The sequence below is a fragment of the Sceloporus undulatus genome, chromosome 7 (assembly GCF_019175285.1).
Source record: "Sceloporus undulatus isolate JIND9_A2432 ecotype Alabama chromosome 7, SceUnd_v1.1, whole genome shotgun sequence".
NCBI lineage: Eukaryota > Metazoa > Chordata > Lepidosauria > Squamata > Phrynosomatidae > Sceloporus > Sceloporus undulatus.
This window is the reverse complement of record NC_056528.1, coordinates 11,428,306-11,453,432: the sequence shown is the minus strand read 5'-3', so window position 1 is coordinate 11,453,432 and position 25,127 is coordinate 11,428,306. Positions and strand designations below refer to the sequence as shown.

Genomic DNA, 25,127 nt, shown 5'->3' with positions numbered 1-25,127 from the left:
AATACAAACACCCAGAGCTCTACACAAGCTCAGAGGCATTTTCTACACACAGGTGTCTGATGGGGGGCGGTGATGGGGAAAGCTGCACCTGCTGAATTTCTGCTGCAAGGAGCCATTTTTAAAAGGGTGGGGAGGGGGGGTTGTGTGATCTGTAATTGAATGAAGATGAAGAACGCTGGGAGCTGCAGTCCAACAGAACCAGGAGGGAGGTGATAGTCTTCCCTGCACAAGCTGCACCAGAGTCTGGGAAAAAGAGGGGCAGCATGGCTGGTCATTTATTTTGGACAGCGAAGAGTCTGAAAGGAACGATGGAAGCAGCAGCCCTGAGGCTGCAGCAAAAAATATAAGCCAGAGAGTCCAAAAATGGCACCTGAAAAGATGAAGAAAGAATAAACGGAGGGATGGAGGAATAAAGGAAGGAAGGAAGGGCACTGCTTGGATTTGGAGAAGGAGGAAAGCCTCCACCTCTCTTTCTCTCTCTGCAGTTGTATAAATCTGGCATCTCTTTGAGTTTTGCTCCAAAGGGGGAGAAGGAGGAAAGGGGGAGAGACCCACTGGCCTGTCTGAGATGTTTTGCATTTTTAAAGTCTGGCCTAATAAAGATTCCAGACCCATCTCCCCAGAGCAGCCTCTGTGTCTGCTGCGTCAGGAGGAGCCCTTGCAGAAGCCGCCCAAAACCCCATCTCTCCCCACTCAAATCTCCCCAAGGCTGCATTGTTCCAAGTCTGGCTGTGTTCAAGGGGGAGAACCAGAGGAAGAGGAAAGTGAAAAGAAGGGGGAGAGGGATCCCCATTGAAGGGGGCCATAAAAACAGCCTGTGGTTAAATTCCCAAAGCAAGGTCCCCAGTAAAGGACAGACACTCTCAGGGCTGCTGGAGTTCCTCCATTGCTGTTGTTGCTGTTATTGTTGCATCCTCTGGGTTATCTATGCCCCAAATGTAGATATGGAAGGGACTCAAGCAAACACCAAACTGCTTTGGGGAATCTCTGTTGACTACAAAATATGTCTAAAGAGCAAGTGGGCTGGGAGACTCTGGGAACTGTAGTTCATACAAAGTAACTTGTCCAAGCCCTGACAGATTGATGCATACTAACAGTGCTTTTCCTGTCCCCTGGCAGCAAAACCAGACCAAAGATGGTCTAGAGTGAGAAATCCACCTTCTCAGGGATTTAATGCCAAATGTCTAGTCCTTCCCATTGCAAAGGCTGGACAATCCTTGCTGATTTCCCAGGCAGAAGGGTTTGGAGAGGACTTAAAAACAACAGCTCCATCAACGCACCCCCATTTCGCACACAGAGCCCACCTGGCCTCCAGCCTCTGTCCGTCAGAGGCTCCGGGAACCATAAGCCACAAACTGGGGTCAGTGGGGGAGAGGCAGACTAGGAGCCAGGAGGACTTTCCAAGAACGAAAACAGCTGTGAAAAGGAAAGGGAGCCAAGCATCTTCCTGGCCGACTGCTGGGGAGGCGGACTCTCCTGCACTCAAAACAAGTCAAAACCCGGCCTCAGAGCAACAAAAGAAACGCGATGATGATGATGGTGATGATGATGCCTAAGCCTGCTGCTTGTGGGACAGCCTGCCAAGCCAGGGAGGATTCCCCCATTGTCTTCCCCAAAGCCTCCGCCCCATACAAGGGAGGGAGGGGGTCAAGGGAAGGCGGACGCAGGGATCCCCAAGGGAAGCATCTGCAAGGCATTTTGCAGCGAGGGCCCCGGTGGCAGCAGCACTGGGAACAGCTCCGGCTCCAACCAGGAGGGGTCAAGAGCCCTTTCCTTTGGCCTCAGCCAGAAAGAGGCCCCTGCAAACACAAACAAAGACGGAGACACTGGCAGGGACACCCTTACATGCAGCCAGGCTCTGCTTCCTTGCCTTCTGAAGGCCTCTAATAGCCACTGCTTCGTCCCATTGTGTTTGTGAGAGAGCCTTCAAGTCTCCTGTCTTACTTACAAAGATCCCATGGATTTCGTAGGGTTGTCTTCAGCAACACATGGCTGCCCTAAAGCCAAGAGCACCAAAATGGCAGCAATTGATAACCAGAGGCACAAAAAGGCTGGGAGGCAACCACAGCCATCCTGACTAGTAGCCATGGTTTTCATGTTTGGGTTGTTTAACTGCATTTTTAATCTTTGTATGTGGCCCATTTTGGCTCAGTTTTAACTGCTGTAAGCTGCCCTGAAGTGAGTTTGCAAAAGCTGAGAAGTCCTGGACAGAGCCTCATTCAGCAGAGAAAGCAGCAACAGCAAAGCCACACTGAGCCCCAAAGTGGAGGAAATGGCTGCCAATTGGCATAATAACCAAGACCTGATGAAACAAAATGAAAGCGGAAGGAATAGCTGCAAGAGACTGACCGCTCTCCCAAGTCCAGCCAAAGGCTTCCAGCCCAAATGCCGCTGCTCCTTTTGCTTCTAATGATCACAAAAGCAAACAGCTTTGCAGAGAAGTGCAACTGTTTCCTGCGAAGGAGGAGGAATCCCCCCCCCCAGAAAAGGGGACTGGCCCCGGATTCCCAAGTCCCCCCTTTGGCTGAAAAGGACAACATCAAGGTTACTAGCAGCACCCTCCTCCTCCTCGGAAAACCTAGCTAGCTGCCCCAAGCGCAGCAGCCCATTTCCTGGGGAAGGCTGCCCTCTGCTGCTGGTAGCCGGTATTGCTCCCAGCCAGGAGCAGTGACTCCAAAGAGCTTTGGGCGAGGAGGCCTCTGAATCTCCCAAGAGGTCCAGCCCCCGCAGCGAGGGAGGAAGGAAGGGGCTGGTTGCCTGGGCTTTCTTGGGCCCCAGCCTCCTTCCTCGGGTGCATTTGGGGGAGTGGAGCCCTCCGCTCCTGCCCCTGCATCCCAGGGAGGAGGCCCCGGTCTTCCTGCCTTTCAGAGGCCTCTGCGCCCTCCTTTCCCAGGACCACCACCGCAGCCGCCCTTCCTTCCCCCAAGGAAGGAGGCAAGGCGGGAAGGGGCCCCCTGGCCTGGCAGAGGAGCCCCCCAAGCGAAGGGGCCTGGGAGCTCTGGCAGACGAGAGACCTCTTTCCTGGCCCTAGGCTCGGGCATTCTGGGGGCTGGAGTACGCTGTGGCCCTGCCTGCCTTCCTGCCTTCGGCTTTCCTCTGCCCTGGGCCCCAGAATCCCACAGCCGTGGAGCCAGAGGAATGCCTGGGAAGCCCCTCCGACCGAGGCCCAGGGGCAGCAAAGGACAGCAACGCCCCGGGCGCCTCCGCCGAAAGAGACCCAGAGGCCCACAGACGCCGCGGGCTTCGGAGGGCGGGGGAAGAGGCCTCCGCGGAGCCGGCCAGCGGGGCTTTGCTTGCCTTTGCGCGCCTCTCGAAGGAGACCGGGCTGCAGTTCTGCTGCTGGGAAGGGCGACTCTGCTTTACAGACAGAGAGACCCCTCCCCTCTTGTTTGTTTGTTTGTTTGTTGACGTGTCCCTGGCCGCCCCTCCCCTCCCCTCCCACTCACCTGGCAACTCGGCCCGGAAGCAGGAAGTCCTGGCGGTACGCCGCCGGAAGCCTTCCCCCGGAAACGCGGACCGGGCGGAACCTTGAGGCGCCGCCGGCCTTCAAGGGGCCTCTCTCCCTTGCTCTGGGCCAGAAGCCAGAAGGAAGGCCACCGGACAGCCCCTTCCCAGCCCCCTTCCTTGGCTCTGCTGCAGGCAGGGCCTCCTTTGCTCCCCTGCGCAGAGATCCTCAGAGGCCTCCATGTTTAGAGGCAGTCCCTCTCAGCCCCTGAACCTCTGGCCCTTGAGGCCGCCTCCTCCCTTGGAGGGCCTCTGGCCATCTCCCTGCGATGGACAGGCCAAAGCCCAACTGGCCCAGCCTCAGCCAGTCTTGGCCCCTTGAAGAGGGATTGGGGAGGGGGAGGCCTCACAATGGTCACCCAGGTGACCAGGCTGATGGTCAGCCAGCCAGCCCTCAGGCCCTGGCCTTTGCCACCCGGCACCAGTGACCCAGGATGGCTGCTGCCCAGAGATGCAGCCTCTTCCCTCAGGAGCCCTACTACATCCCTGGGTAAGCCTTGGGGGACTGGGTTTGAGGAGTGCAGTCTGGAAGTGGGCCCACTCCTTTTGCTGAAGGACACCCTCTGGCCCCTTCCCTCCAAGCTACGGGGGGTTTTACCCGCAGGTCCGCTACCAGGTTGGGAAGACCTATGGCAGAACCACCAACCAGATCCTGACCGACCCAGAGGTGGCCAAGAGCCCCTATTCAGTGCTGACCCCCCTCCGCAGGCCCAAGTTCATTGAGGACTTCAGCCGCCGCCAGCCCCCCACACCTGAACCCATGGATCAGTACCAAAGGTTCATCCCTGGATACACAGGTGGGCACCGTGAGGGAACGCGCGTGGATGGGGCCCTGCCGCTCCCACAGCCCCCTCCCCAAAAAGGAAGGCACCCCACAAGCGCCATAGTCCAGGCATGCGGAGTGTGCTTCCTCTTTCCGTGGAAGGTGGCAGAAGGGCTGCCCCAACTGTCTCAATGCAGAGAGGGGGCCCTTCAGGTTTTGGGGCTGCTCCTTCTGCCCATGGGATGCCAGAGGCCCCAAAACGGATCCTGGGGGGGGAGGGAGGGAATGACTTCCTTGCAGCCCATCTCTGGACCAGAAAGCCCAGAAGGAAACCCACTTTGCTTATTTCTTCCATTATATGCCACAGCTTTCTGAGGGCTTAGGCTTTAACCCCAGGGCTGCTGCCACAAACTCACGCAATTGCCCCTCTGCTTGCCTGTTTCCCTTCTTCTCTCTCTCTTTCCCCAGGTTTTGTGCCCTACCACGGCTGCATTCCCATTCCAGGCAAAGAAGACCGGCCCCTCATTCCCAGAGCCCAGACTCAGAGATGGACAGACCCCAGCGCAGCACAGCTCCTGGAGCAGAGGAAATACACCCCTTGCCACCCAGGCATCCGCCTGGCATGCGGCCCCGGCTGGAGGCAGTTTGCAGCTACGGCCGGCTCCCGGCTGGTCTCGGGGCAAGGCGACCGGAAGGCCCTGTGCCACCCGGACGTGGCTTTGGTCTGTGGCCAGGAGCAGGACAGGGGCCCCTGCGATGCTGGAATGTCCCTCATCTGCGGCCAGGGCTGGAGGGGCAACCCTTGCCTCCCTGGGACTGACCAGGTGCGTGCCTCCAGGGCTGATGGGGGCAGCACCCTTTGGGGGTGACCTCCACAGTGAGAAGGACAGGTTGCTTACCTGTAACAGTAAGTGGTCATCTGCGAATACATTGTCCCTTAGGCTGCAGAAGCACCTCTTTCTGCAAGGCTCCTGAGGTCCAGGAGTGGGGACTCCAACTCCCATCAGCCCCAGAAAGCAGAGCCAAAGTCCAGGCTGATGGGGGCTGTAGTCCAACACCTGGAAGGCCACAGTCCCCTGGTTCCCTTGGGGCACCGAGAGATTCAGGTCCAAATAAACAGGCACACGACTGTGCCATTGGCAGCCTATTTGAATCTGATGAGATATTGCAATATATGATACTCATTCTACCCTGCAATGTCCCCTAAGAACCCAAGTGCAGCCATGCTGGGTCAAGGCTCTCCAATCCAGTCCAGCATTCTCTCCCCACCAAGGGGCCTCTCATGCCAAGCGTAGCCCCCCTGGACGATGCTCAACTGCATCCCCCAGCATGCCTTACCTTTGGCTATGCTGGAGGAAGGCTGAGTGATTCCCACTCAATTTGAGAAAAAGGACAAAACTCACATGGCCCTCATGGGACCTGTTTTATGTTTGCTTTTTAGCCAACAAGGATTGAAGGCGTCCCTTTGCCGCCAGTAACAGAGACAGTGGATGTGAAACGGTTTGGCCGGACGCCCAAGATGGACGTGCCCAACCTCATCCAGAGGAAAGCCATCTCAGGTAGGCAGCAGGGCAAGAGCCCTGCCACATCTCCCCACCTCATGGTTATAGGGCTGAGTGTTCCTGCATGGCAGGTGGATGGACTGGAGGGGTCTCTCCCAACTCTTATGATTCCATGGCTGTGTACCCAGGAGAACGGACCTTTGCCCCCTTCCTCCCCAGGGTACACAGGATTCATCCCACGATTCACCTGGATCATGGGTGTCAATTACCTGGATGGAGTAAAGGAAGCCATGACCGAATTTGACAGAAACCAGGTAAGGAGGATGTCATGGGGCTGGCCCTCCTTGGACCAGTCTGGGGAAAACTGCTCACACAGCTTTGGACTGACAAAATAGTTCTGTGGAGCCGACCCGCAGTTGCCCTTCTTAAGGGAGACATCTGACTACCCAACCTTGCAGCTCCTGAGTCCCCCATGAAATAAAGGTAAAATACTACCCCCCTACATCCCCCACTTGTTTGTCCATCTCCAGGAAATGCTGAGAAGCCCCATGTACTGCTTTGGCCAGCGGCTGCCACGTACCTACTGGCCCAACACCAAGATCTACAGGAGCAGTGGCCTGATGCCGTTCTATACGGGGTTTGTGCCAAGTGAGTCAAAGAGAGACAAACACTCCCTTGCAGGGCCTACCCTTGCCAGGCCTGCCGGCTGCATTGACTCACTACCATGGCAGAGGGAAATTCCACTGCTTGCCCCCTCCCTGCCAGACGCAAGCAAGCCTTTTATGCAAGCCAAACAGGGCAGGTGGCACACTAAAGGTAGCTTAAAAACAAGGCTCAAGGACACTAGTCTTTTTAAGAGAATAAAGTGCCATGCTTTCACCCTGGCCAGGCTCCTCCACCAGAGCCACAGAGACCAGGGCACCTTCCAGACCTTTAGCCCCAATCCTCCAGGAAGATGAGGGTGCTTTAAGCACTCACTGCGTACTCCCTGCAAAGGCTGTAAAAGCTCTACGTTCAAGACCCTTAAGAATAAAAAGACCTTAGGTATTGTAATGCCCCTATGCCAGCCTGCCACCGTCTCTGAAGTACTGCATAGAGGCCAGGCTTTTGTGCTTGTTAATCCCAGCCAAGGCTCCAGCTCCCTCTCGTCATCAATACTGGATACAGGGAGTAACATCTTAAGCTGCCATAAGACTGTTTTGATGCCATGCCAAACAAGATGCTAATACTTTCCCTTTCAGGAACGTTAGCCATTTGGCAAATACTGTACCTGTTTTTACCTGGGCAGAGAACAATGGCCTGAAACCCTGGCCAAGCAATTCTTCTGTCTCTTCCAGTGAGTTAAGAACCACTCATCCCCAGTAGAGCCCAGGTGGGATGACAGCACCCACTCCTCCGCTCACTGCCACAAATTCCTTGATCTGCAGCAGAGGACAGAGTGTTTGCTTCCCCTCCCAGGGGCTCCCCTGCCCCACACAATACACCCCTGAGCCCTGCTGTGTTGCTACAAGTGAAGCACAACAAGCCTGGGCCCAGGCAGCCGCTGACTCACTTTCCTCTGCGCCATTTCCCCCCAGCTATCCGGCACAACTACGCTCTAACGTTTGGAAACAGCACCCGAAAGGCCTACTATGATGAACTACTACGGAGGCAAAATGCAGGGTGAAAACGTTTTTAATGCCTGTACAACACCAGACAGGTGACACTGATGAAAGAAGAAGAGTGGAACAAAGAAACGTAAAAACAGGTCTGAGACAAATAAAGTCCAATGGCTAGCAGCCTCAAGCGGCCTCTTCCTCTGCCTCTTCCTCAAACTCTCCCTCCTCCTCGGCGGTTGCATCTTGGTACTGCTGGTACTCGGAGACCAGGTCGTTCATGTTGCTCTCGGCCTCCGTGAACTCCATCTCATCCATGCCCTCTCCGGTGTACCAGTGCAGGAAGGCCTTTCGGCGGAACATGGCTGTGAACTGCTCAGAGATCCGCTTGAACAGCTCTTGGATGGCGGTGCTGTTGCCGATGAAGGTGGCGGACATCTTGAGGCCGCGGGGAGGGATGTCGCAAACGGCTGTCTTGACGTTGTTGGGGATCCACTCAACGAAATAGCTGCTGTTCTTGTTCTGCACGTTCAGCATCTGCTCGTCCACCTCCTTCATGGACATGCGCCCCCTGAAGACCGCCGCCACAGTCAGGTAGCGCCCGTGGCGGGGGTCACAGGCAGCCATCATGTTCTTGGCATCAAACATCTGCTGGGTGAGCTCAGGCACGGTCAGGGCCCGGTACTGCTGGCTCCCGCGGCTGGTGAGGGGGGCAAAGCCGGGCATGAAGAAGTGCAGGCGAGGGAAGGGGACCATGTTGACGGCCAGTTTGCGCAGATCAGCGTTGAGCTGGCCGGGGAACCGCAGGCAAGTGGTCACGCCGCTCATGGTGGCAGAGACCAAGTGGTTGAGGTCTCCGTAGGTGGGGGTGGTCAACTTGAGGGTCCGGAAGCAGATGTCATAGAGGGCCTCGTTGTCGATGCAGTAGGTCTCGTCCGTGTTCTCCACCAGCTGGTGCACTGAAAGGGTGGCATTGTAGGGCTCCACGACAGTGTCCGACACTTTGGGGGAGGGGACCACGCTGAAAGTGTTCATGATCCGGTCGGGGTACTCTTCTCGGATCTTGCTGATCAGGAGGGTGCCCATCCCCGAACCCGTGCCGCCCCCCAGGGAGTGCGTGAGCTGGAAGCCCTGCAGGCAGTCGCAGCTCTCGGCCTCCTTCCTGACAACGTCAAGCACAGAGTCCACCAGCTCAGCCCCCTCCGTGTAGTGGCCCTTGGCCCAGTTGTTGCCGGCTCCGCTCTGACCTGGAAGGGAAAGGGGCAGTGGGAGGGGGAACCTGTCAGGAGCTTCTCTGGCCCAAGGGAGACCTGAGACCACCACAAGGACCACTTGCATGAGCAACTGCAGGCGCACTCCAGGACAGGCGTTATCTGGAGAGTGGAGATCGCCATCTGTTAAGGCCATGAGCTCATGCAAATCCTGGTGGGGCTGCCAGGGCCGAAAGGCCAAGGCAGCTCCCAGCCAGCCGCTCCTTGTTGCCAAGGCTGACACACCCTGTGCTTTGGCACACCTCAGGGAAGCGCAAAAGGCATTCCCTGGCAACAGGAACAGGATCTAAAACGGAGTCCTGGCAAGGAGCCATTGGGAGTCTCTAACAAACCATCTTCCTGACTCCATTTTTAAAAAACGCCATCATCATCATCTAGACTAGACTCATCTCTGTTGCACCCAAGAGCCTTTTTTTGCCAACTTAAACTTAGCAGGCAAAAAAAGAATGGGCAAGTGTGCTATGCCACCCACAGCAGTGTTGGTGACTGTTTAGCAGACTTTACCACTGCCTCATGGGCACTCCCTTCAACCCACCTCTCCCACTAATGGGCCTGTGGGCTCCAGTCCTGCTCCCTTCCCCATCCTTGTTACCCACCAAAGACAAAGTTATCTGGCCGGAAGATCTGCCCAAAGGGGCCGGAGCGCACAGAGTCCATGGTGCCCGGTTCCAGGTCCACCAGCACCGCGCGAGGAACATACTTGCCGCCTGGGGGAGGAAACAAGGGTTAGTGGTTGCAGACGCTGTCCTGGGGCCAATGTCCAGCTCCCAGAGGGCAGCCTCAGAGGAGGACCCCTCAGCTTTCTTAGAAGCCAAGGGGCCACAAACACAGCAGCAGCAGCCTCTATGGGAAGCCCTGAGGCTCCCCAAAACGCTCAGGCCAAGCCTCTTCTAGAAGCCAGCAGAGCAAGCGTTTTGCTGGTGCCTTGCATGCCCCCAATCTGGCTCCCCAGGCCGCGAGGCCTGGCTTTTGGGGAAGAGGCACATCGCCCTTCCTCTCCCCTCAGAGATGCTTGGCAAGCGGAGAGCTGCCCAGGAGCATGTGCAGAGGAACGCGGGGGTTCCCAAACGTTTTGGTCTTCTGGCTGGACTCCAGGTCCCCTAATTCCAAGCCAGGAATGCTGGGAGCCAAGGCTTGGAGGCCTCTAAAGCTATGGATTCTGGGAGCTGGAGTCTGCTGCGGGGCCCAGAGCTGAAGGCTTAACGCCTCCTTTTCTGTCTCGAAGCAGACTCCAACTCCCAGAATGCCACAGCCTATACTCACCGGTGGCCTCGTTGTAGTAGACGTTGATGCGCTCGAGCTGGAGGTCGCTGTCCCCGTGGTAAGTGCCGGTGGGGTCGATGCCGTGCTCGTCCGAGATCACCTCCCAGAACTGCAAAGCATCGGGGGAGGGGGGGAGAGGCACACGGAGGTCAAGGCGGGGAAGGAGAAGGGAAGGGTCTCGAGGAAAGGCGCCCCCTTCTCTCGCTCTCCCTCACCTTGGCGCCGATCTGGTTGCCGCACTGGCCGGCCTGCAGGTGCACGATCTCCCTCATGGCGGCGGCTGTTGTCGTCGAAGGCTGTAAGGCGCGAGGCGGATGACCGGCGGCGGCGGTTGCGGAGAACTGGCTGCGTCAAGGCAACGGACGCGCCTTTTATACGGAGACGCAAGAAAGGGGGCGGGGCCTCTGGGGCGCGCGACCGTAGGCCCCGCCTCCCCTCCGCGCGGCGCCCGACGTCCAAACGGCTCCAAACGCCATTGGTCGGTTTGAATGATTGATGGCGGGCTCCCGTTGGTTTTTTCCCTCTCGGGGAAGGAGGGGAGCCGCAGCGCGCGTGCGCAGAGTAACGGCCGCAGCTACGCCAGCGCCGTTGCGTAAGGGCCCGGCCCGGCTGCGTCGTCAGCGTAGAAGCCGAGGCGGTTGCAGAGGACGCGGTAACCAAGGCCTGCCTTAGCAACGCGGCCTAGCGCCTCAGGAGAAGCCTCGGGCAAGGCGCCCTAGTAACGCCACAAAACACACACCGGCCTCCTCACGAAACATGGCCCAAATGTGGCCCTTTTCCCTCAGCAAAGAGAACAGGAGGCAGACTGAGCAAAGCCAGGCCGAATAACAACAAAATAAAGACAAGACATATTACATATCCTTTGAGACTGCCCTGGCTGAAGGCTATGGAATTCTGGGAGTTGGAGTTTGTTGTGGGCCCAGAGCAGAGCAGAGCTTAAGGAAGGCCCCACAACAAACTCCAACTCCCAGAATTCCATAGCCTTGAGCCAGAAAGGAGTTAAAACCGGGTTATTCCTCCAGTGTGGATGCAGCCTAAGTCAGGGCAAACCTCGCACGGCCAAACAAATGAGAACCTTATACTAAGGCAGTCTGTAATAACCCCAAACACAAAGAGGCACAGAACCCATGTGAGTCTGTAGAGAGCTCTTGTGGCCCCTCAGCAGCTTTCCTAGGTCTCGAATCTACTTCCTCAGATGCGTTTGGACAGTGAGGAAAGCTCCTGCTGCCAACTCCTTCCTTCCAAAGGGGCTCCAAAGCTCTCTCTACGTACAACAGTCACACAAATCCTCCCTCTTTGCCCTCCATGTATTTATCTGGGACCCTTAATATCTGCGCTTCACCGCTGAGATATGGGACCAAAGTACACTGGCTTAAATAGAACACGTCTACTACATCTTGGGAAAAGAGTGGGGTACAAACAAATAAATACCTTAATGGCCATAAACTGTGGTGGGAGGCCAGTGAGCGGCTCTGTACAGCAGGAGCCCAAAGGGCCTGGCTTGGGCGGCCGGAGGGCTCCCTCGGGTCACTTGCTCTGCTCCCAGGTTTCCCATTATTTTAAAGTGAGGAGGTTTTAATGTTGCATCCTGTCTTTTCAAACTTCTATGACTGCTTTTAAATGCCTACACCTTGGACCCAGGGAGAGCCGAAACTAAGTAAGTGCCTGCTCACAGAGCTTCTGCAAAGACTTCTTTATCCCTTCCTTTTCTTCCTTGCGCTCAGCCTTGCTAGGGTTTTCTAAGCCCATGTTGGCACTGGGAAGACGGTGAAGGAGAGGAGGGCAAAAGCAGACTTTTGGTGTCCAGTTCCAGAAGCACCTCTGCACTAAACAATACAATAAAGCCCAGGAGGGGGAAAAGTGGGATTCAGCCTTTGCAGCTCCAAACAGATAAATGTGTGAACAGCAAGAGAGAGAGGGAAAAGGCTGCCCCACAAGCTGCCCTCCAGCGCTTTACGATGCGTATGCCACCAAAATAAAACCACAAGCAAAGCAGAGGCTGGTGAAAGGAAGAAAAACTTCCTGGGAGGGTCCATTTTGGAAGAAGCCTTCCAGCGGCCTCTAGAACCTTCAAAGGGATGTTGTTGACCTAGTCCAAGGCTTCCCTGACCTGGTCATTTCATTTCAGTTGGGCACATGGTCAGTTCTGAATAAAAGGTCTACTGAAACATCTTGACCTGCCCTTCTTTTTGTCAGTGGAGGGACCCACTGCAAATCCTACATCTTGATTTAAAGATGCCATGCTCTGGGCACCGCCATGCGCGTGCTCCCTCCCAGGTGGAATATGCAGGCTCCTGAATCCAGGAAAATTAAACCATTTACTCATCTTTTGAGCATCTTGAGATGTGTCCCACATTTCTCATGTGGGTAGAAATCTGCATATTCTGGGGCTTGTAGCTTAGAACCATCTCCCAGAATCCAAAGGCATGAGGGGATCAATCTTTAAAAACATGGAAAGTGACCCCTGAAAGCCAGAAATCTGCAAACTCATTAAAGGGAAAAAATAATGTGTGCTTTAATAGGAAGGCCAAGAGGTTGCCCAGGTGGTGCCCAGCTTGCTGGAGCTAGTTTCGCGTCGTTTGAGGCCTCCATGGCAAAGTTCTCACAGCAAGTCGTCCACCCGGCTGGTGACTCTCTTCATTCCACTTCTTCATAAATATGGTTGTCACGCCTGTAAAAGGAGATAGGAGTCGGAAAAGGAGCCTTTGAGATTTGGCGCTTGCTGATTTTTGGAAGGGGAAGAGCAAAAGAAGTTAAGACTGTTCCCCACCAGCTGAGAGGCCAAGGAGAACTACACTTTAGAAAGCCACTGAGGATGAATCCTGCCAATTCGTTCCTTGGGCACAGGACTCTCTGGACCCCCGTTCACCCAAAGCACCTCGTTTCCAGCAGGAAGTGCTCACTCACCCTTTTGGTGACAGCAGCGGTGACCTCACAGTGTCTTGAATGCTTCCAGTTCTGGGGAGGAAGTGTAAAAGAGAAGTCCAAAAGTAGACCTGGGTGGCAGCATCGCTCACAAAACAGGACCCCAATTTCGCAGGCAAGACCAATGAGTACGACTCTGAGCTGCCAGAGGCAGGAGCCCAAGCTGCCAATGGCCTTCCTGGTTCTGGTGGCTGGAAGTCCCAGGTTGGTTATTTTAACCCCCAACCCTATCTCCTCATTCAGGGCCCCACACTTACTGAGAACCCGTCTTATCTGCACTTGTGTATGATTTGTCCAAAGGGGGCCTGAAAGAGCAAAAGGAGAGGAGGGTGATTATGAGCTAGAGCAAATGGCCTGCCTTCTCCAGGAGTGGCTGGCCTATTGGAAAAGTTACTTTCTGGACTACCATCCCCAGAATCCTTCCCAACGAGCACAGACAGTATCCATGTTGACTGGGGGGGAGGGTTGAGAGTTGTAGTTCCTGAAAGCAATGTTTCAATGTAAGGCATCTCTGCGTGGCATAGTAATCAGACCATGAAGGCTACTATGCCCCTTCTGGCCTCCCCAGCACCAAGAGTTCAGTGGCAGACTGCTGTAAAATATGGGTGCTCTAAGCTATAAAAGCAACACAGTCTTCAGTTTTTATATCCCGACCTCTAAACACACCATAATTAACAGCCACACAGCGGCCCAACAGAGCAGCACCCAAGTGTGGAAGAGGGCCCTTTTTGGAAACCCCCCCCCCAACTTTTCCAGGCTCAGAGAGCAGGAAAGCAATGTGCTTGGACCAAGGAGGCCCCTTGTCCAGACCCCTTTAACCCAGCACAGTAGAACATGCCTGAGCCAAAGTTGTTCAGGGACTTCTATTATTATTTATTATTATTAGCCTTTATTTATGAAGCGCTGTAAATTTACACAGCGCTGTACATACAATCTTTTTAGTTAGATGGTTCCCTGTCCTCGGGCTTACAATCTAAAAAGACATGACACAGAAGGAGAAGGGAGTGGTGGAGGGAAAGGGTAAGAGGTCCAGCAGTTCCTCTCTACCTCCGAGGCCTGGACCAAGGCAGATGGACTGGAGGGAGGGCTTGGCTTCAAAATGGAAGGTTAATCTTCATCCAGGGAAAATACATACTCTCAAGTAGGATAATACATATACAATACATAGCAATACTACTCACGTGGAAAGAGATGGTGCTGGGTCAGGGCCAATATACTCATTCTCTCGAGTAGACCTGGAAAGAAAAGAAGCCCCCTGTGCATGTGTGAAGGTACAGGAGGGGCCCCAGAGGAAAAGCAGGGAGCTCCAGTCAATGAACACTGCAGACAGGCAAGGTACAAGAGCTGTCTGAGGTCCCTATGAAGGAGCCATTAGAAAGGGGAGATGCTGACGCAGTCAGCGGGGGAAGCAAGTGTGCCCCTCCATTTCCATCTGGGAAGCGCTAGGGGAGGTCTGCCCCCTTGCCAGAGCTCGGAAACATTAATTTCTTCGCCTACAGCTCCCAGCAGCCACTCCAGCTGGGAAATGCAGGGCCCTGCAGCCCCATTTTCCAATCTCTGGGTGCAGCTCGCCTGCCTTCCCTTCCCACACACTCTGCATGCCACCCAAAGAAACTGCCTTGGCTCCCAGCATGGGAGACAGGCAGGATATTAATCAAGCCATTTGTTAAAGAAGAGGCCTTCCCCATTCTTATTCCTACTGACTTGGCTCCTGGTGGCGTCACGCTGGCACTCTGGTAACCTTTCTCCCGATGGACTCTGAAATCACAAAGCGAGGGCAGTGGTGGTGAAGGGGAATGAAAAACAGGATGTGGCAGCCACAGCGAAGCTGGAAAGCAATTCCCACCTTGCGCTGCACTCAGCCCCACAAGCACCCCATGGCTGGGCCCAGGTGTCTGTTTTTGGAGGGGGTAAGGAGTGGGACCGTGTCCCAGGCAGTGCAGTATATTTTGAGAAACATAAAATTAAATAAGAACTGCTAGTGGTCCTCTTCTGGAGAGCCAGGTGCCGATGAGACTGCCACCCTCTCCCGCCACCTTCCCTTCCTGTCTTGCCGGTTGACTCACCTGGGACCAGGGTGCAGCTCACTGGCACTCAGATAGATGCCTCTTGCCGCCCGCCTGAAAGGATATGCACACACACAGAGAAAGAGATGGATGGATGGGAGGAAACACCACTTCTCCAGTGGGTGGCAATGGTGTTAGTCTGTGTTCAGCAGATGACACAACAGCCCCTGCAGTGTTTAATCGTACAGTCCCAGGGAGGCTTCATGTGGTCCCCAGAAATCAGGGACCAGTCAGTTGGTGCTACTGTGATGGGGGGAAGTGCAGCACTGTGGCACAAACTGGACAACTGCTTCATGAGAATTAGGTGTAATTTTCATCTTTGGTTAAAATGATGATTCTCTGGAGCAGTGAGGGTGGGCAGAGCAGGACGTTCTGGTACTCACGGGGAGGCTGGGTGGAGCCGTTCATATCCGTGCAAAGGCTGCACCGTCATGTACGTATGCTCCGGGCGGGGGGGCCTGCAACCACACAGAGAAGACCCTTGTGCTACAACAAGTGGGGCTGAAAGGCACTCACTGACTCACTCTCACACACACACCAACCCTTTACATGCAGTGTCCCCCTACCAACCCAGAATCTAGAGAGGGCAAATCATTGTGCTAAATTTTAACACAGGGAAGAGCAACACTTCCTTCCTCATGACCAGGAAGCCCCTGCCATCCCTGCCTCGTTTGGATCCACTTACGGAACAGGAGGGACCAGTCTCCGGTGCGAAGAGCGGGCCGGCTTCTCCTCTTTCTCCTTTTTCCTTGAAATCAAGAGGAAGAGGGAACAAAGTGCCTGTGAGCACGAAGGGGGCCACAGAACCTCACTGCTCAGAGGAGCACAACTGCCTCTGTGTCACCAATGTCACCCCCCCCCCCCCCGGCCCCAAAACACCAACCCCCCCCCCCCCCATAGCTCAACTGGTCTCTTGGAGGGCTACCCACTCACTTCTGCTTCTCCACCAGGCGCAGGATGCAGATGGCCACCACCAGGAGAATCGTGATGGAAAAGAAGCTCAGGAAGGCCAAGGCAGCCACAATGGCCACCAGAGTGCCTTTGGCCAGCACCTCAGGGCAGTTGCACTCTACTGGCGACACTGCAATGCAAAGCACAGGGAGGGAGGGAGGGAAGGAAAAGGCAGAAGACCCTTCAGTCCCTCCTCTCCTGGACTGTATGGAAACTGCAAAAAGAGGCCCTGGCCCAGTCCTGAGGGCACCTGCTTCACATGAAATTGCAAAATGACAGAACCTGAAAGGACTACCACAGCCATCTAATCCAACCCCTTGACACAGCTGGCTACCTCTCCTCTGTTTAAAAACCTCCCAAGAAGGACCACCCTCTTCTAAACATTTTTGCTAGTATTCTTGTAAAGTGATGAAGTTGATTTTATTGTATGCCACCCTGAAATCTTTAGATTAATAGAAATATTCCAATAAATAAATAACTAAATGTTCATGGCAAGGATGAAAACACCTTCTCTGCCCAAAACTAGATAAAACAAATGGTCAGATACAACTTCCCACACCTTTATAGTTCCCCGCACCACCCTGTGTGCAATCCTGTCTCACTGGCGCCAAAGGTCTCCCCATACCTCCCCACTTTAGTGACAGAGGTAGGAATGCCTCTTGCGTCTGTCACCGCTGCCCCATAACAGGAGAAGGGTAACATGATCCAGAACCTCCCTGAACAGTTACAGTGCCAGTGTGGGGCTGTGGGGGTGCCTTACCTCGTATTGAGGCCTGCCGGTGCCCAATACCTATGTCCTCAGAATCTTCTGGATACTGTCGGAAATAATCAGAACTTTGTGAATTATGTGCCCCTCCCCTTGGCCTGCAGCCACAAGAGAGCTGGGCTGGACTATCGGCTGCCTTGGCTCTCTTTTGACACAGAGAGACACAGTCGGTGCATCTATTTATACGGAGCATAACGCATAAAAAATAATGCACATCTAAGAGAGTCTGCAAAGAAATGTTGCAGAATATCCCGTCAGACCTTGTAAAACCTTTATACAAATGTGTATTTAGGAAGGAGATGCCACTCCTGTATCTGGGGAAGGGGTTCCTCAGGGGGGAGGTTCTCTTTTGTTTCAGGCTGCTGGCCACCCAAAAATGCAACCTGGGGGAAGGGAAGGGCAACTGTAAGGACACCCCACCTCTTTTGTCCTGCATTACGGATCAACCCCCAGCTGGGTGCCAATCCACAAGCAGCGGGCTTTAAGCAAAAGAACAAAATCCCTTTGCTCACCTTCCGCACAGCTCTCCGGACGATGATATCATTGTCTTCTGTCTCTCCTTCATTTGAACCGTTCAACAGGAGATCGAAACCGTGAGGTATCTCTGCTCTGCTTATTTTCACTGGAAAGCAAAAGCAGAGGAATCAGCTCTCAATTAAAACCATGACACTCACTGAGAGGTTTCCCCATTTCCTTCCCTGCTTTCTCCACCAAAATAGACTTTCAGCTATTTCACACTTTCTCTTGGGCATTCCTTCCATCTGCTCAACAGGCCTTACAAGTCTTGACCAGGGACGTTCCAGTGGTAACAACCCTCCTGTGGGACTCTCTCTGACATCTCTCCGTTGACTTAGCATGAGGAGGACTGAACATTCCCTTGAGCACCTTGGCAAGGCATCCTCTCCCTCCATTGCTGGCTCCGGCTCCTACCAGCCCCAAGGCAAAAGGAATGCTTCTCCTTGCAGCACAGAGCTTACAGGTAGAATCTGCTGTCTGAAGGCATTGCAATGGCTGCTCAGTTACCATTGTCACAGCCCAATGTGAAAGGACCTGCCTTTCACACAGGAGGTCCTGGGTTCAATCCCCAGCATTTCCAGTTAGGGCTGGGGAAAACCCCTGCTCTGAAGCTCTGGAGCTGCTGCTGCCATTCCCTGCAGACCATCCTGGGCAGGATGGAGCAGCATGCCAACATGGTCCACAGTAGCACCCTACCTTCCCCATGGTGGGGGTGGCTGGGTGGGTGGAAAGATCCCCCACAGCGGGAGGAGGAGGAGCAGCAGAGCCAGCCGCAAGACTCACATGAACACAAAGCAACAACGCTAAGGAAGAATAGGCAAGCCAGTTGCATAATGGGGGTCCTTTGCCCGATCCCTTACACCCTCTGGGGAGCCAGCCTGGCTAGGAGAAAGCTGGCTAGGCCAGCCTCCAGGTGGGCAGAGCCTCACACAGGATTCCAGGACAGGCTGTGACATCACAGTGCCCAGAATGTTTCCCAGCAAGGAGCAGAACATGCAGCTGAAGGAAGGAAGGAAGGGGTGCTACTCTCTGCACAGGCTGGTCTTCGGTTCAAGTCATAGTCTCATAGTCTTTACAGCAGTCTGCCACTGAACTCTTGGTGCTGGGGAGGCCAGAAGGGGCATAGTAGCCTTCATGGTCTGATTACTATGCCACGCAGAGATGCCTTACATTGAAACATTGCTTTCAGGAACTACAACTCTCAACCCTCCCCCCTAGTCAACATGGATACTGTCTGTGCTCGTTGGGAAGGATTCTGGGGATGGTAGTCCAGAAATCACAGGAAGATAAAGGCAAACCTCCTTTTAATAAATCATATCAAAATCATCCCAGGGTAAGGTCGCCATAAGTCAGAGTTGACTTGAAGGCACATATCAGCATCAATTAGCACTTACAAAACATTAAGCTCTTTATAAGTGGACAAAATGATCACACAGGGGGTCCAGCACACATCCTTGTGCCTCCACTGTGTTTGCTTTCCTACCTGCATCCGTAGTTTTCTGCGCTCAATTGATGGCCTAGCCTGGCTACCTGATGACCTATTAGATGGCAAGGATGCAATTCAGTGGTCCAGAAACAGCAGCAGCAACAAACAGCCCCTCTTGGCCTTAGGGCCTCCATCCAAGAGCCAGGCTGGCCCTCCTGGTGACAGAACTGAACAAAAGCTCCACTGCAATTCATGTGACAGGATGCAAGACTTTTTATTGTGAATAAAGACAACAAATCAAACTGATGTGTTGTGTGATCAATCCCAAATCTCCACCTCACAAAGCATGAACAGAGGGGGCCCCAATCTGTCTCTCTGAGTCTTTGCCACAGCCATGCACCCTCACAGAGGGGCTGCCTGGTATTTGCTCCCAGGATCAGAGGAAGGGTGAGTCTCCAGAGCTGTTGAGCTCGTTCTGCCATGCCACCATTGCCACAATGCCAGCGTGGGAGGGCCAGACCACAGGACTATCCGGAAGAGAGACCGACGTTCAGCTGCCGCTCTTGGGCAGACGGTAGACACCTGCTGAGTAGATGAGCTGCTGGTCCCGGACTTTCTTCTGGAGGAAACCCTGCAGCTCCTGAATGTCGATCTCGGTCACCATGGGGCCTGTCATCACAAAGAGCTTGAGCATGCTGTGAATGCGCTCCAGGGAGAGGCTTTCCAGGTTGGTCAGCATGGCTTGGATGTATGTCCAGAACACCTGCAGTGCCGAAGAGGGAGGGAGATCGCCTTATCAGAAACACAGATATGTTCACATGCCCATGTATACACACTCAGGGCTTTGCTGAAGTGTACACTCTCTAAAACAAGAAATGATGTGGAACATATTTTTAGGGAATGGATGTCTCTGCCAAGCTAGAAGGATGCCCCAGTCGTGGTTCCACATTGGAGAGAGAAAGGCAAATGGGGAGGGTCTGTCCCAGTCTGACTGTATCTTTGCCCTCCACTGCCCCCCCCCTACAATGCACCTGGCAAGATGGAAAACACAAACACATACACACATGCCCGCTGTGCCCTTCCCCCCCAGCCACCATTCAGGGGGCACCAAGGCTGCACCTGCAGTTCCTCCTCCTTCTGGTCAGCCTGGGAGGCCGTGGCAGAGTCGCCCTCCTCGTCGCTGTCAATCAAGACCACCTTCTCCGGCCGGTCCTTTTGCTCCTCCTCAATCACCATGAAGGTGCCAGGGGGGTCCTCCCGCAGCACCCCCTGCTGCACCCACAGGGTCATCTTGCGCCGAAGAGAGGTCAGCGGCACCTTCAGCACTTCACTCAGCTCGTCCAGCATCCAGGCATCTGGAAGGACCGGAATGGGAACGTTGTAAGTATAACATGGAGGAAGCAGAGTCAAGCCTGGGGGGGGGGGGGGGGAGAGACCCTCTGTGACAGCTGCTGCTGCTACTGTGTGGTTGTGGAAGAAGGCAGGGCATGTGGGAAGTGCCAGCACCCAAGTATGCTCAAGGAATCTCATGGGGCTGAGGTGGGAAGCTCCTCTGCCTCCTTCCTGCAGCCCATCTCTGCCTCCCTGTGCCAGTCCCGCTTCCCCTATGCATGAAGGGAGGCGTCCTCCTCCTCTTTCTCCCGACAGATGGTATGCATTGCCACAGACTCACCCTTGCTTTGGAAGTGCAAGATGATGGCAGCATGCACAGGCGACACAGAGAGGGCAAGGGTGCGGTCCGCCAGTTCTACCTCCAGGTTCACCAAGCCCAGGTGGGGCTTCCAGTTCAAGGTCCTCATGGCCTGCAAAGTGAGAGAGATGTTCAGCAACCCTCTTTGCCTCACGCTGCTGGGGAAGGTAAACAGGGCAGCTGGCAAGGGTTACCTCAGAAACTGCCACAGAGCCTAGATGGCAGGCTGAGAAAGCCAAAGGGGGGCCTTCACGTTCAAGATGACCATGACACAACTGCTCTCAACACCCCCATCCCCATTACCACACTGTTACCACAAATACTCTTTGTCAGGTAAACAAGATACTAGGGAAAGAAGGCCAGAAGCTGTGGGGATCAGCGGAGCAATTTTGAGAGGTAACAGCCACCAGCTTCTCCAACAAGAGCCCCATACCTTCAGTTTCTCGTACTTCTTGGAGTAGGATTTCATGGCCTCCTTGATTTCTTCAGGCAGCTCCAGTTTCTCTTCCTTCAGTGGCGGCCAGAACTCACTGGAGAGGATGGTGGCTGTCAGGTTGAAGGGGGGCCTTTCTTCCTCAGGGAGTTTCTGCTCCTCGTCTCGGATGTTAGTGTTGATGCGGCGAGAGTCTGCCATGTCCTGAGGCGCAAAGAGGAAAGGGCCATGCAGGACATGACATTGGCCAACTGGTCGAGCCAAACAGACTAACAGGGAGCAGGGAAAGGGCCTCTAGTTTTCTGGCTTCCCCCATACCTTTCTGCAAAATATGTCTAACAGAAAAGCTAGGATGAGGAGACATCATTCACCACAACAGGGTTGAAACATCTCCCAGCTAAATTCCAGAGAGGATAAGGAGGAACTGAACTGTCCACACCAACAAAGAGCAACAACTTACTTTTAACATGACTTCGCAGTAATGCATCTGGGCCTCCCCAAAACGCAGCTTCAGCAGTTCCACATTTCGGATTTCTCTGCATCAGAGAGAAACCAAATGTCTCATTTAAGCAAAGAAGCAGCAGCCCAGACCAGAGAGTGCTGGGAGGAGGAGAGTGCCAGCAGTGGAAGGGGACAGCAAAGACTGTCCTAAAACCAGCCCTTGCCCCCTGGCACCAGCAAATCTCCATGGGGAGCTGGTAGGAGCTGGACAGCTCTTGGGAGCTTTCCCAATTCCATCAGCCAGAAACAGGCTGCCCCTCTTCACCTCTCTGTGCTGTAGGAGAACTGGTGCAGCAACCGGTCAGCTAGAAGATTCCGGTACTCGCTGATGAAGAGGTCTTTGCTGCCATAGATGCTCACCAAGAGGCTGATGATGTCTGAGGAGCGGCGCTTGGAACTTGACTTGCCTGGCAAAACAGAAAGGCAGCAATCGCAAGAGAAACAGACAGGGGAAGGGGCCAGTGAAACTGTTGTGCCTCCCACCTCTGGGCCAACAGCTGCTGTTGCTTCAGGGACAAATAGGGACTGCACACCTTAATATCCAAAATCCACACCACCTCTGAAGATATTCTTAGCTCTGCTGCCCTGAGCACCAAGACCCCTGGGCGTCCATGGGAACTGCTGCTGCCCAGAATGCCAAGATTGCTTTTGCCATCCCCACCTCCCCAGGCTCCTAGATCCTGGGGCTCCAGATGAGGGCTCAAAGCAGGAGAGACTCACCTGGGTCGGCATCCACCGGATCAGGTACCCAATCCTCCGGGTCAGAGATATCATCATCGCTCTCCTGGCCATTTTCCAGAGTCACTGGATCGGCCTTGGAAAGCTCATTGGCCAAGTCGCCTGACCCTTCAGCATCACCAGTGAGGCCTGCCACAATCTGCCGCACTGTATCTTCCCTGGTTCTGGGAGGAGGGAGACGTAACTGCTTGCAGCCCAATATCAAACTGGTGTTGCTCACAACCTTCTGCTGCTTGTGTGAGCCACTCATGGTCACTGTAGTGGGACAAAGGGCCCACCAAGCCCCACTCACCGCAAGTACTTCCTGATGGGCTCGCAGGCGACCTCTAGGATCACCATGGAGGGGTCCAGTTCCCGCAGGGCTTTGATGGCGGAGATGTAGAGGGTAATGATGTCAGACGTATTCACCCCTAAGGCAAGAATAGAAGGGGGGGAGCTCTAGTTCTCTGCGCTGGAAGCCATGACTACCCAGAAGCACCCATGGAAGAGAAACGGAAGCCAAGGGTGTGGGAAGAGAGTAACAGAGGCTCTGAGTTTCAAGGTCAAATAGGTTGTCATTCTTCTACAAGTGACCTCTGAGGTAAGTCACTGGGGTTACCATTCTAGAAATTGGTAACAGTGGTGTGTGGGGGCAGGAAGGCTTCCCAAGGCCCAACCCATGGCCAATGACTGCTGGTTTGGATTGGAAGCAATGCCTCTACCTTTCTAGTCCATGTCCTTTCCTGCCTTTCTGGCTCCTGCTCGCCAACACCGTCAATCCTCCATCTCTCCCTTCTCCCTGAAGTTCCCATCCTACCTTAAAGACTGCCACGCCAAGAGGGAGGCCCATAAACTAAATCTGCAGATATCTTCCTGTTTCTCAGTCCTGAGCCTACTACTGAGCAGTTTCACCTGATAATGCCCAGTTATGAATAGTGAGAAAAGGAAAAGAAAAATCTCCACCTGCCACTTTGCCCACAGCCTGCAGCCTCCAAGAGAAGGAGCTGTGAGAGATGAGCCGGGGCCAAATTACTCACCGGGATGGAGAAGCCGCATTTCCAAGGCACTCTTCAGAGAGCTCAGGAGCTGCTGCCGCTGGTTGGTCCTCTCTAGGCAATACTTCAGGTCTTCCACGGCCAGTTTGGACTCTGGGAAATCTGCAAACCCCATAAGCAAAAAGCATAAGCTGCGAAAGGTAGTGATTTGCTTTGTAATTTCTGTTTAAAGCAGCCTGACAAGTATCAGATCCTTCAGGATCTCCAGGCTGAGGAGGGGAGGGGATGATGGGGAAACCAGTCCCCCAAAGTACCTTCCCAAAAAGCAAAGAGATCCAAGGGGGGGCCTGGGGCCATGTCCCCTCAACTCTGCCAGCCTCACCTCGGATGATGCTGAAGAGCTCCTCAATGCGCATGCTGGCATATTGCCGATAGAAGAACATCTGGACATGGCAGCGCCAACGCTTAAGGGTGCTGCTGGCCTCGGGGCTGGGAGGAGCACCGCTGCCCCCCTGCAGGAAGACCTGGCTGAGCCAGCCAATCACCTTCTCAATCCACTGCGGGAGGGAGACAAGGGAGAGGGGGGCATGGGACAAGGCGAGGTGGGAGGCATGGCAGTCACAGGGCAGGCATTTTGGGAAATCCAGCCCAGGTGTCCATGGTTCTGAAGAGAGCACCCCAGGGGTGGCATGGGCACAGGGAGCAATGAGGGAAGGAGACCCCTGTCTCACCTCATGAAACTCGCTCAGGAAGGAGCGCTCATACTCCCCCCGGCACCTGCGCTCCATCCGCTCCTCAATCATCTGATGCAGGATACTGGTGACAGCGTCCGCACTGACTCGCTCAAGCAGGTTCAGCCTCTGCCTGGAGGGACCAAGGGCAGAGGGTCAGTTGCCAGAAGGGGAAGCCCCCCCAACTCATGCGTTCTAACTCCCCCACAGCCCAGAAGTGGAGCCCATAACAGCGCCTCCATTTCTCCCCATCGACCAACACTGGAAGGTACCCACAGAATGTCATTGAGCTGCTGGAACTGGTTCATGGCGACCGGGCACCAGCAACGCTCCTCTTCCTCCTCGCACCCAGCACACGGCCTCTGGCCCCCTCCCAGAGCCTCCGCCATGCCCTCTGCCAGGCCTTCCTGCTCGCTTTCTTCGCCTATGACACTCTCCTGTGGCTCCTGGCTCCTTTTCTGCCATTGCCGCCGCTGCTGGAGCATGTAGATCTTGAAGCTTCGAGCGTAGAAGCGCCGGAGGGTCTCCTGGAAGCCTCCCGGGGTGGAGAAGAAGAGGATGGCCCGGAGCATGGCGTGGACCCTCTCCTGCAGGGGCCGGGCCCCCGTCCCAAGGAGCAGGCCTTCCCGGGCCCAAGCCTCCATCAGGGCCAGGCTGCGCAAGTACGGTGCCAGGCGGGACCCCAGGAGGGAGAAGGCCTCCAGCAACAGCAGGGCGCTCTGGGGCTCTGTGGCCGCGTTCTCCCGCTGCGCCAGGCCGGCCCAGAACTCGGGGGCCACTCGGCCCTGCAGGTCCATCTGCAGCACCTCCAGGAACCACTCCTCCAGCACTGCGTGCAAACCGTGGCCCCGCAGGACCTCCATGGCGGCGCGCAGGGCGCTCTCCTCTGGGGGCTCAGCCACCTCCGACGGAGGAACCACCTGGAAAGCAACACGCGGACCGTTAGAAGGTTTCCAAGATGGAGGGTTGGTTGGAGGCAGGCGTGGTCGCCCTGAAGGCCACTGGCCCCAGCGGAAGTAGAGTCCCCAGCACCATGGAGCCCCAGGAAGGGACCCCAAGGGCCACGCGGCCCACAAAGGGAACCCCAGCAATGAAAAGGGGGAGGCAGCATAGAATGAGGCTCCACAACCTTGTGCTTCCAGGGGCTGCAATAAGGCACCGCTTTCCAGCATCCTGGCTCAAGGCTATGGCATTCTGGGAGTTGGATTCGGTTGTGGGGCCCAGCGCAACGCACTCCGACTCCCAGAATCCCACAGCCTTGAGCCAAAGAGGAAAACAGGCTGCGAAGGAGCCCTCCTTTTCCTCTCAGGGCAGCAGAGAGAGGCCTCCTTCCTTCCTTCCCCCAGGGCCACTCCCGGGGCTCCGTCCCTCCTCCGCCCGGGGGACCCACCAGGCCCAGGGCGGCGGGGGGCACCAGGCCGGTGCCGAGAGCGTTCCAGGCGGCCGAGAGGGCCATGGTTCTGAGGCAGGCCTGGTGCTGGCGAGACAGACAGAGGGCTGGCCTTGGCGCGA

The 25,127-nt window shown here is 55.1% G+C and overlaps 5 protein-coding genes across 12 annotated transcripts in view; 1 reads left to right on the top strand and 4 right to left on the bottom strand.

Moving 5' to 3' along the window:
• The window catches only part of EXD3 (exonuclease 3'-5' domain containing 3), a 58,865-nt gene extending 55,391 nt beyond the window's left edge, over nt 1–3,474 (bottom strand). For 2 of the 5 annotated variants that reach the window (XM_042478481.1, XM_042478484.1), the window contains exon 1: nt 2,350–2,639. The gene's annotated coding sequence lies outside the window, so the exon portion shown is untranslated. The other 3 variants (XM_042478486.1, XM_042478483.1, XM_042478485.1) reach the window with 3 other exon arrangements.
• Nucleotides 3,475–3,853: 379 nt separating this feature from the next.
• On the top strand, nt 3,854–7,481 carry FAM166A (family with sequence similarity 166 member A). Of its 2 annotated transcripts, none has more exons than XM_042478497.1 (7): nt 3,854–3,994; nt 4,087–4,301; nt 4,736–5,091; nt 5,709–5,826; nt 5,989–6,083; nt 6,300–6,417; nt 7,347–7,481. In XM_042478497.1, the coding sequence occupies exons 1-7, from the start codon at nt 3,939–3,941 to the stop codon at nt 7,433–7,435; spliced, it is 1,047 nt and encodes a 348-aa protein (XP_042334431.1). In that variant the 5' UTR covers nt 3,854–3,938; the 3' UTR covers nt 7,436–7,481. The 2 variants fall into 2 exon arrangements, with proteins under 2 accessions (XP_042334431.1, XP_042334432.1); XM_042478498.1 differs by having other exon boundaries at nt 3,873–3,994; nt 4,109–4,301.
• On the bottom strand, nt 7,426–10,248 carry TUBB4B (tubulin beta 4B class IVb). Of its 2 annotated transcripts, none has more exons than XM_042478494.1 (4): nt 10,114–10,248; nt 9,899–10,007; nt 9,232–9,342; nt 7,426–8,611 (listed from the first exon to the last, which is right to left on the bottom strand). In XM_042478494.1, the coding sequence occupies exons 1-4, from the start codon at nt 10,168–10,170 to the stop codon at nt 7,551–7,553; spliced, it is 1,338 nt and encodes a 445-aa protein (XP_042334428.1). In that variant the 5' UTR covers nt 10,171–10,248; the 3' UTR covers nt 7,426–7,550. The 2 variants fall into 2 exon arrangements, with proteins under 2 accessions (XP_042334428.1, XP_042334429.1); XM_042478495.1 differs by having other exon boundaries at nt 9,171–9,342; nt 10,114–10,143.
• A 2,179-nt stretch (nt 10,249–12,427) lies between these two features.
• Nucleotides 12,428–18,040, bottom strand: LOC121936330. Of its 2 annotated transcripts, XM_042478499.1 has the most exons (12): nt 17,906–18,040; nt 17,119–17,228; nt 16,601–16,832; nt 15,823–15,970; nt 15,575–15,637; nt 15,273–15,347; nt 14,890–14,943; nt 14,528–14,581; nt 14,005–14,058; nt 13,081–13,128; nt 12,806–12,856; nt 12,428–12,569 (listed from the first exon to the last, which is right to left on the bottom strand). In XM_042478499.1, exons 1-12 carry the CDS (start codon nt 17,952–17,954, stop codon nt 12,536–12,538), a joined length of 972 nt encoding a protein of 323 aa, XP_042334433.1. In that variant the 5' UTR covers nt 17,955–18,040; the 3' UTR covers nt 12,428–12,535. The 2 variants fall into 2 exon arrangements, 1 of the variants encoding a protein (XP_042334433.1); XR_006104954.1 differs by lacking the exons at nt 12,428–12,569; nt 12,806–12,856 and having other exon boundaries at nt 13,022–13,128; nt 14,005–14,581; nt 16,601–16,655.
• Nucleotides 18,041–18,806: 766 nt separating this feature from the next.
• Nucleotides 18,807–25,120, bottom strand: ANAPC2 (anaphase promoting complex subunit 2). The gene is made up of 13 exons (XM_042478491.1): nt 25,006–25,120; nt 23,892–24,535; nt 23,616–23,748; nt 23,267–23,441; nt 22,927–23,046; nt 22,203–22,320; nt 21,893–22,074; nt 21,438–21,579; nt 21,132–21,207; nt 20,672–20,875; nt 20,221–20,350; nt 19,668–19,903; nt 18,807–19,311 (listed from the first exon to the last, which is right to left on the bottom strand). The coding sequence occupies exons 1-13, from the start codon at nt 25,069–25,071 to the stop codon at nt 19,099–19,101; spliced, it is 2,439 nt and encodes an 812-aa protein (XP_042334425.1). The 5' UTR covers nt 25,072–25,120; the 3' UTR covers nt 18,807–19,098.
• Between the last annotated feature and the right edge of the window lie 7 nt (nt 25,121–25,127).

Coding starts and splice junctions, on each gene's coding strand:
- FAM166A (XM_042478497.1), top strand. CDS start 3,939: ATGGCTGCTGCCCAGAGATGCAGCCTCTTCCCTCAGGAGCCCTACTAC. Junction 3,995..4,086: donor GAGCCCTACTACATCCCTGG/GTAAGCCTTGGG, acceptor CTTCCCTCCAAG/CTACGGGGGGTTTTACCCGC. Junction 5,092..5,708: donor GCCTCCCTGGGACTGACCAG/GTGCGTGCCTCC, acceptor TTTGCTTTTTAG/CCAACAAGGATTGAAGGCGT.
- TUBB4B (XM_042478494.1), bottom strand. CDS start 10,170: ATGAGGGAGATCGTGCACCTGCAGGCCGGCCAGTGCGGCAACCAGATC. Junction 10,008..10,113: donor GCAACCAGATCGGCGCCAAG/GTGAGGGAGAGC, acceptor GATGCTTTGCAG/TTCTGGGAGGTGATCTCGGA. Junction 9,343..9,898: donor CTACTACAACGAGGCCACCG/GTGAGTATAGGC, acceptor TTCCTCCCCCAG/GCGGCAAGTATGTTCCTCGC.
- LOC121936330 (XM_042478499.1), bottom strand. CDS start 17,954: ATGCAACTGGCTTGCCTATTCTTCCTTAGCGTTGTTGCTTTGTGTTCA. Junction 17,229..17,905: donor CGTTGTTGCTTTGTGTTCAT/GTGAGTCTTGCG, acceptor TTTGCTTTCCAG/TGAAAATAAGCAGAGCAGAG. Junction 12,857..13,080: donor GCAGATAAGACGGGTTCTCA/GTAAGTGTGGGG, acceptor CTTCCTCCCCAG/AACTGGAAGCATTCAAGACA.
- ANAPC2 (XM_042478491.1), bottom strand. CDS start 25,071: ATGGCCCTCTCGGCCGCCTGGAACGCTCTCGGCACCGGCCTGGTGCCC. Junction 23,047..23,266: donor GCTCTTCAGCATCATCCGAG/GTGAGGCTGGCA, acceptor TGGGGTTTGCAG/ATTTCCCAGAGTCCAAACTG. Junction 19,904..20,220: donor CTTGCACTTCCAAAGCAAGG/GTGAGTCTGTGG, acceptor CGGTCCTTCCAG/ATGCCTGGATGCTGGACGAG.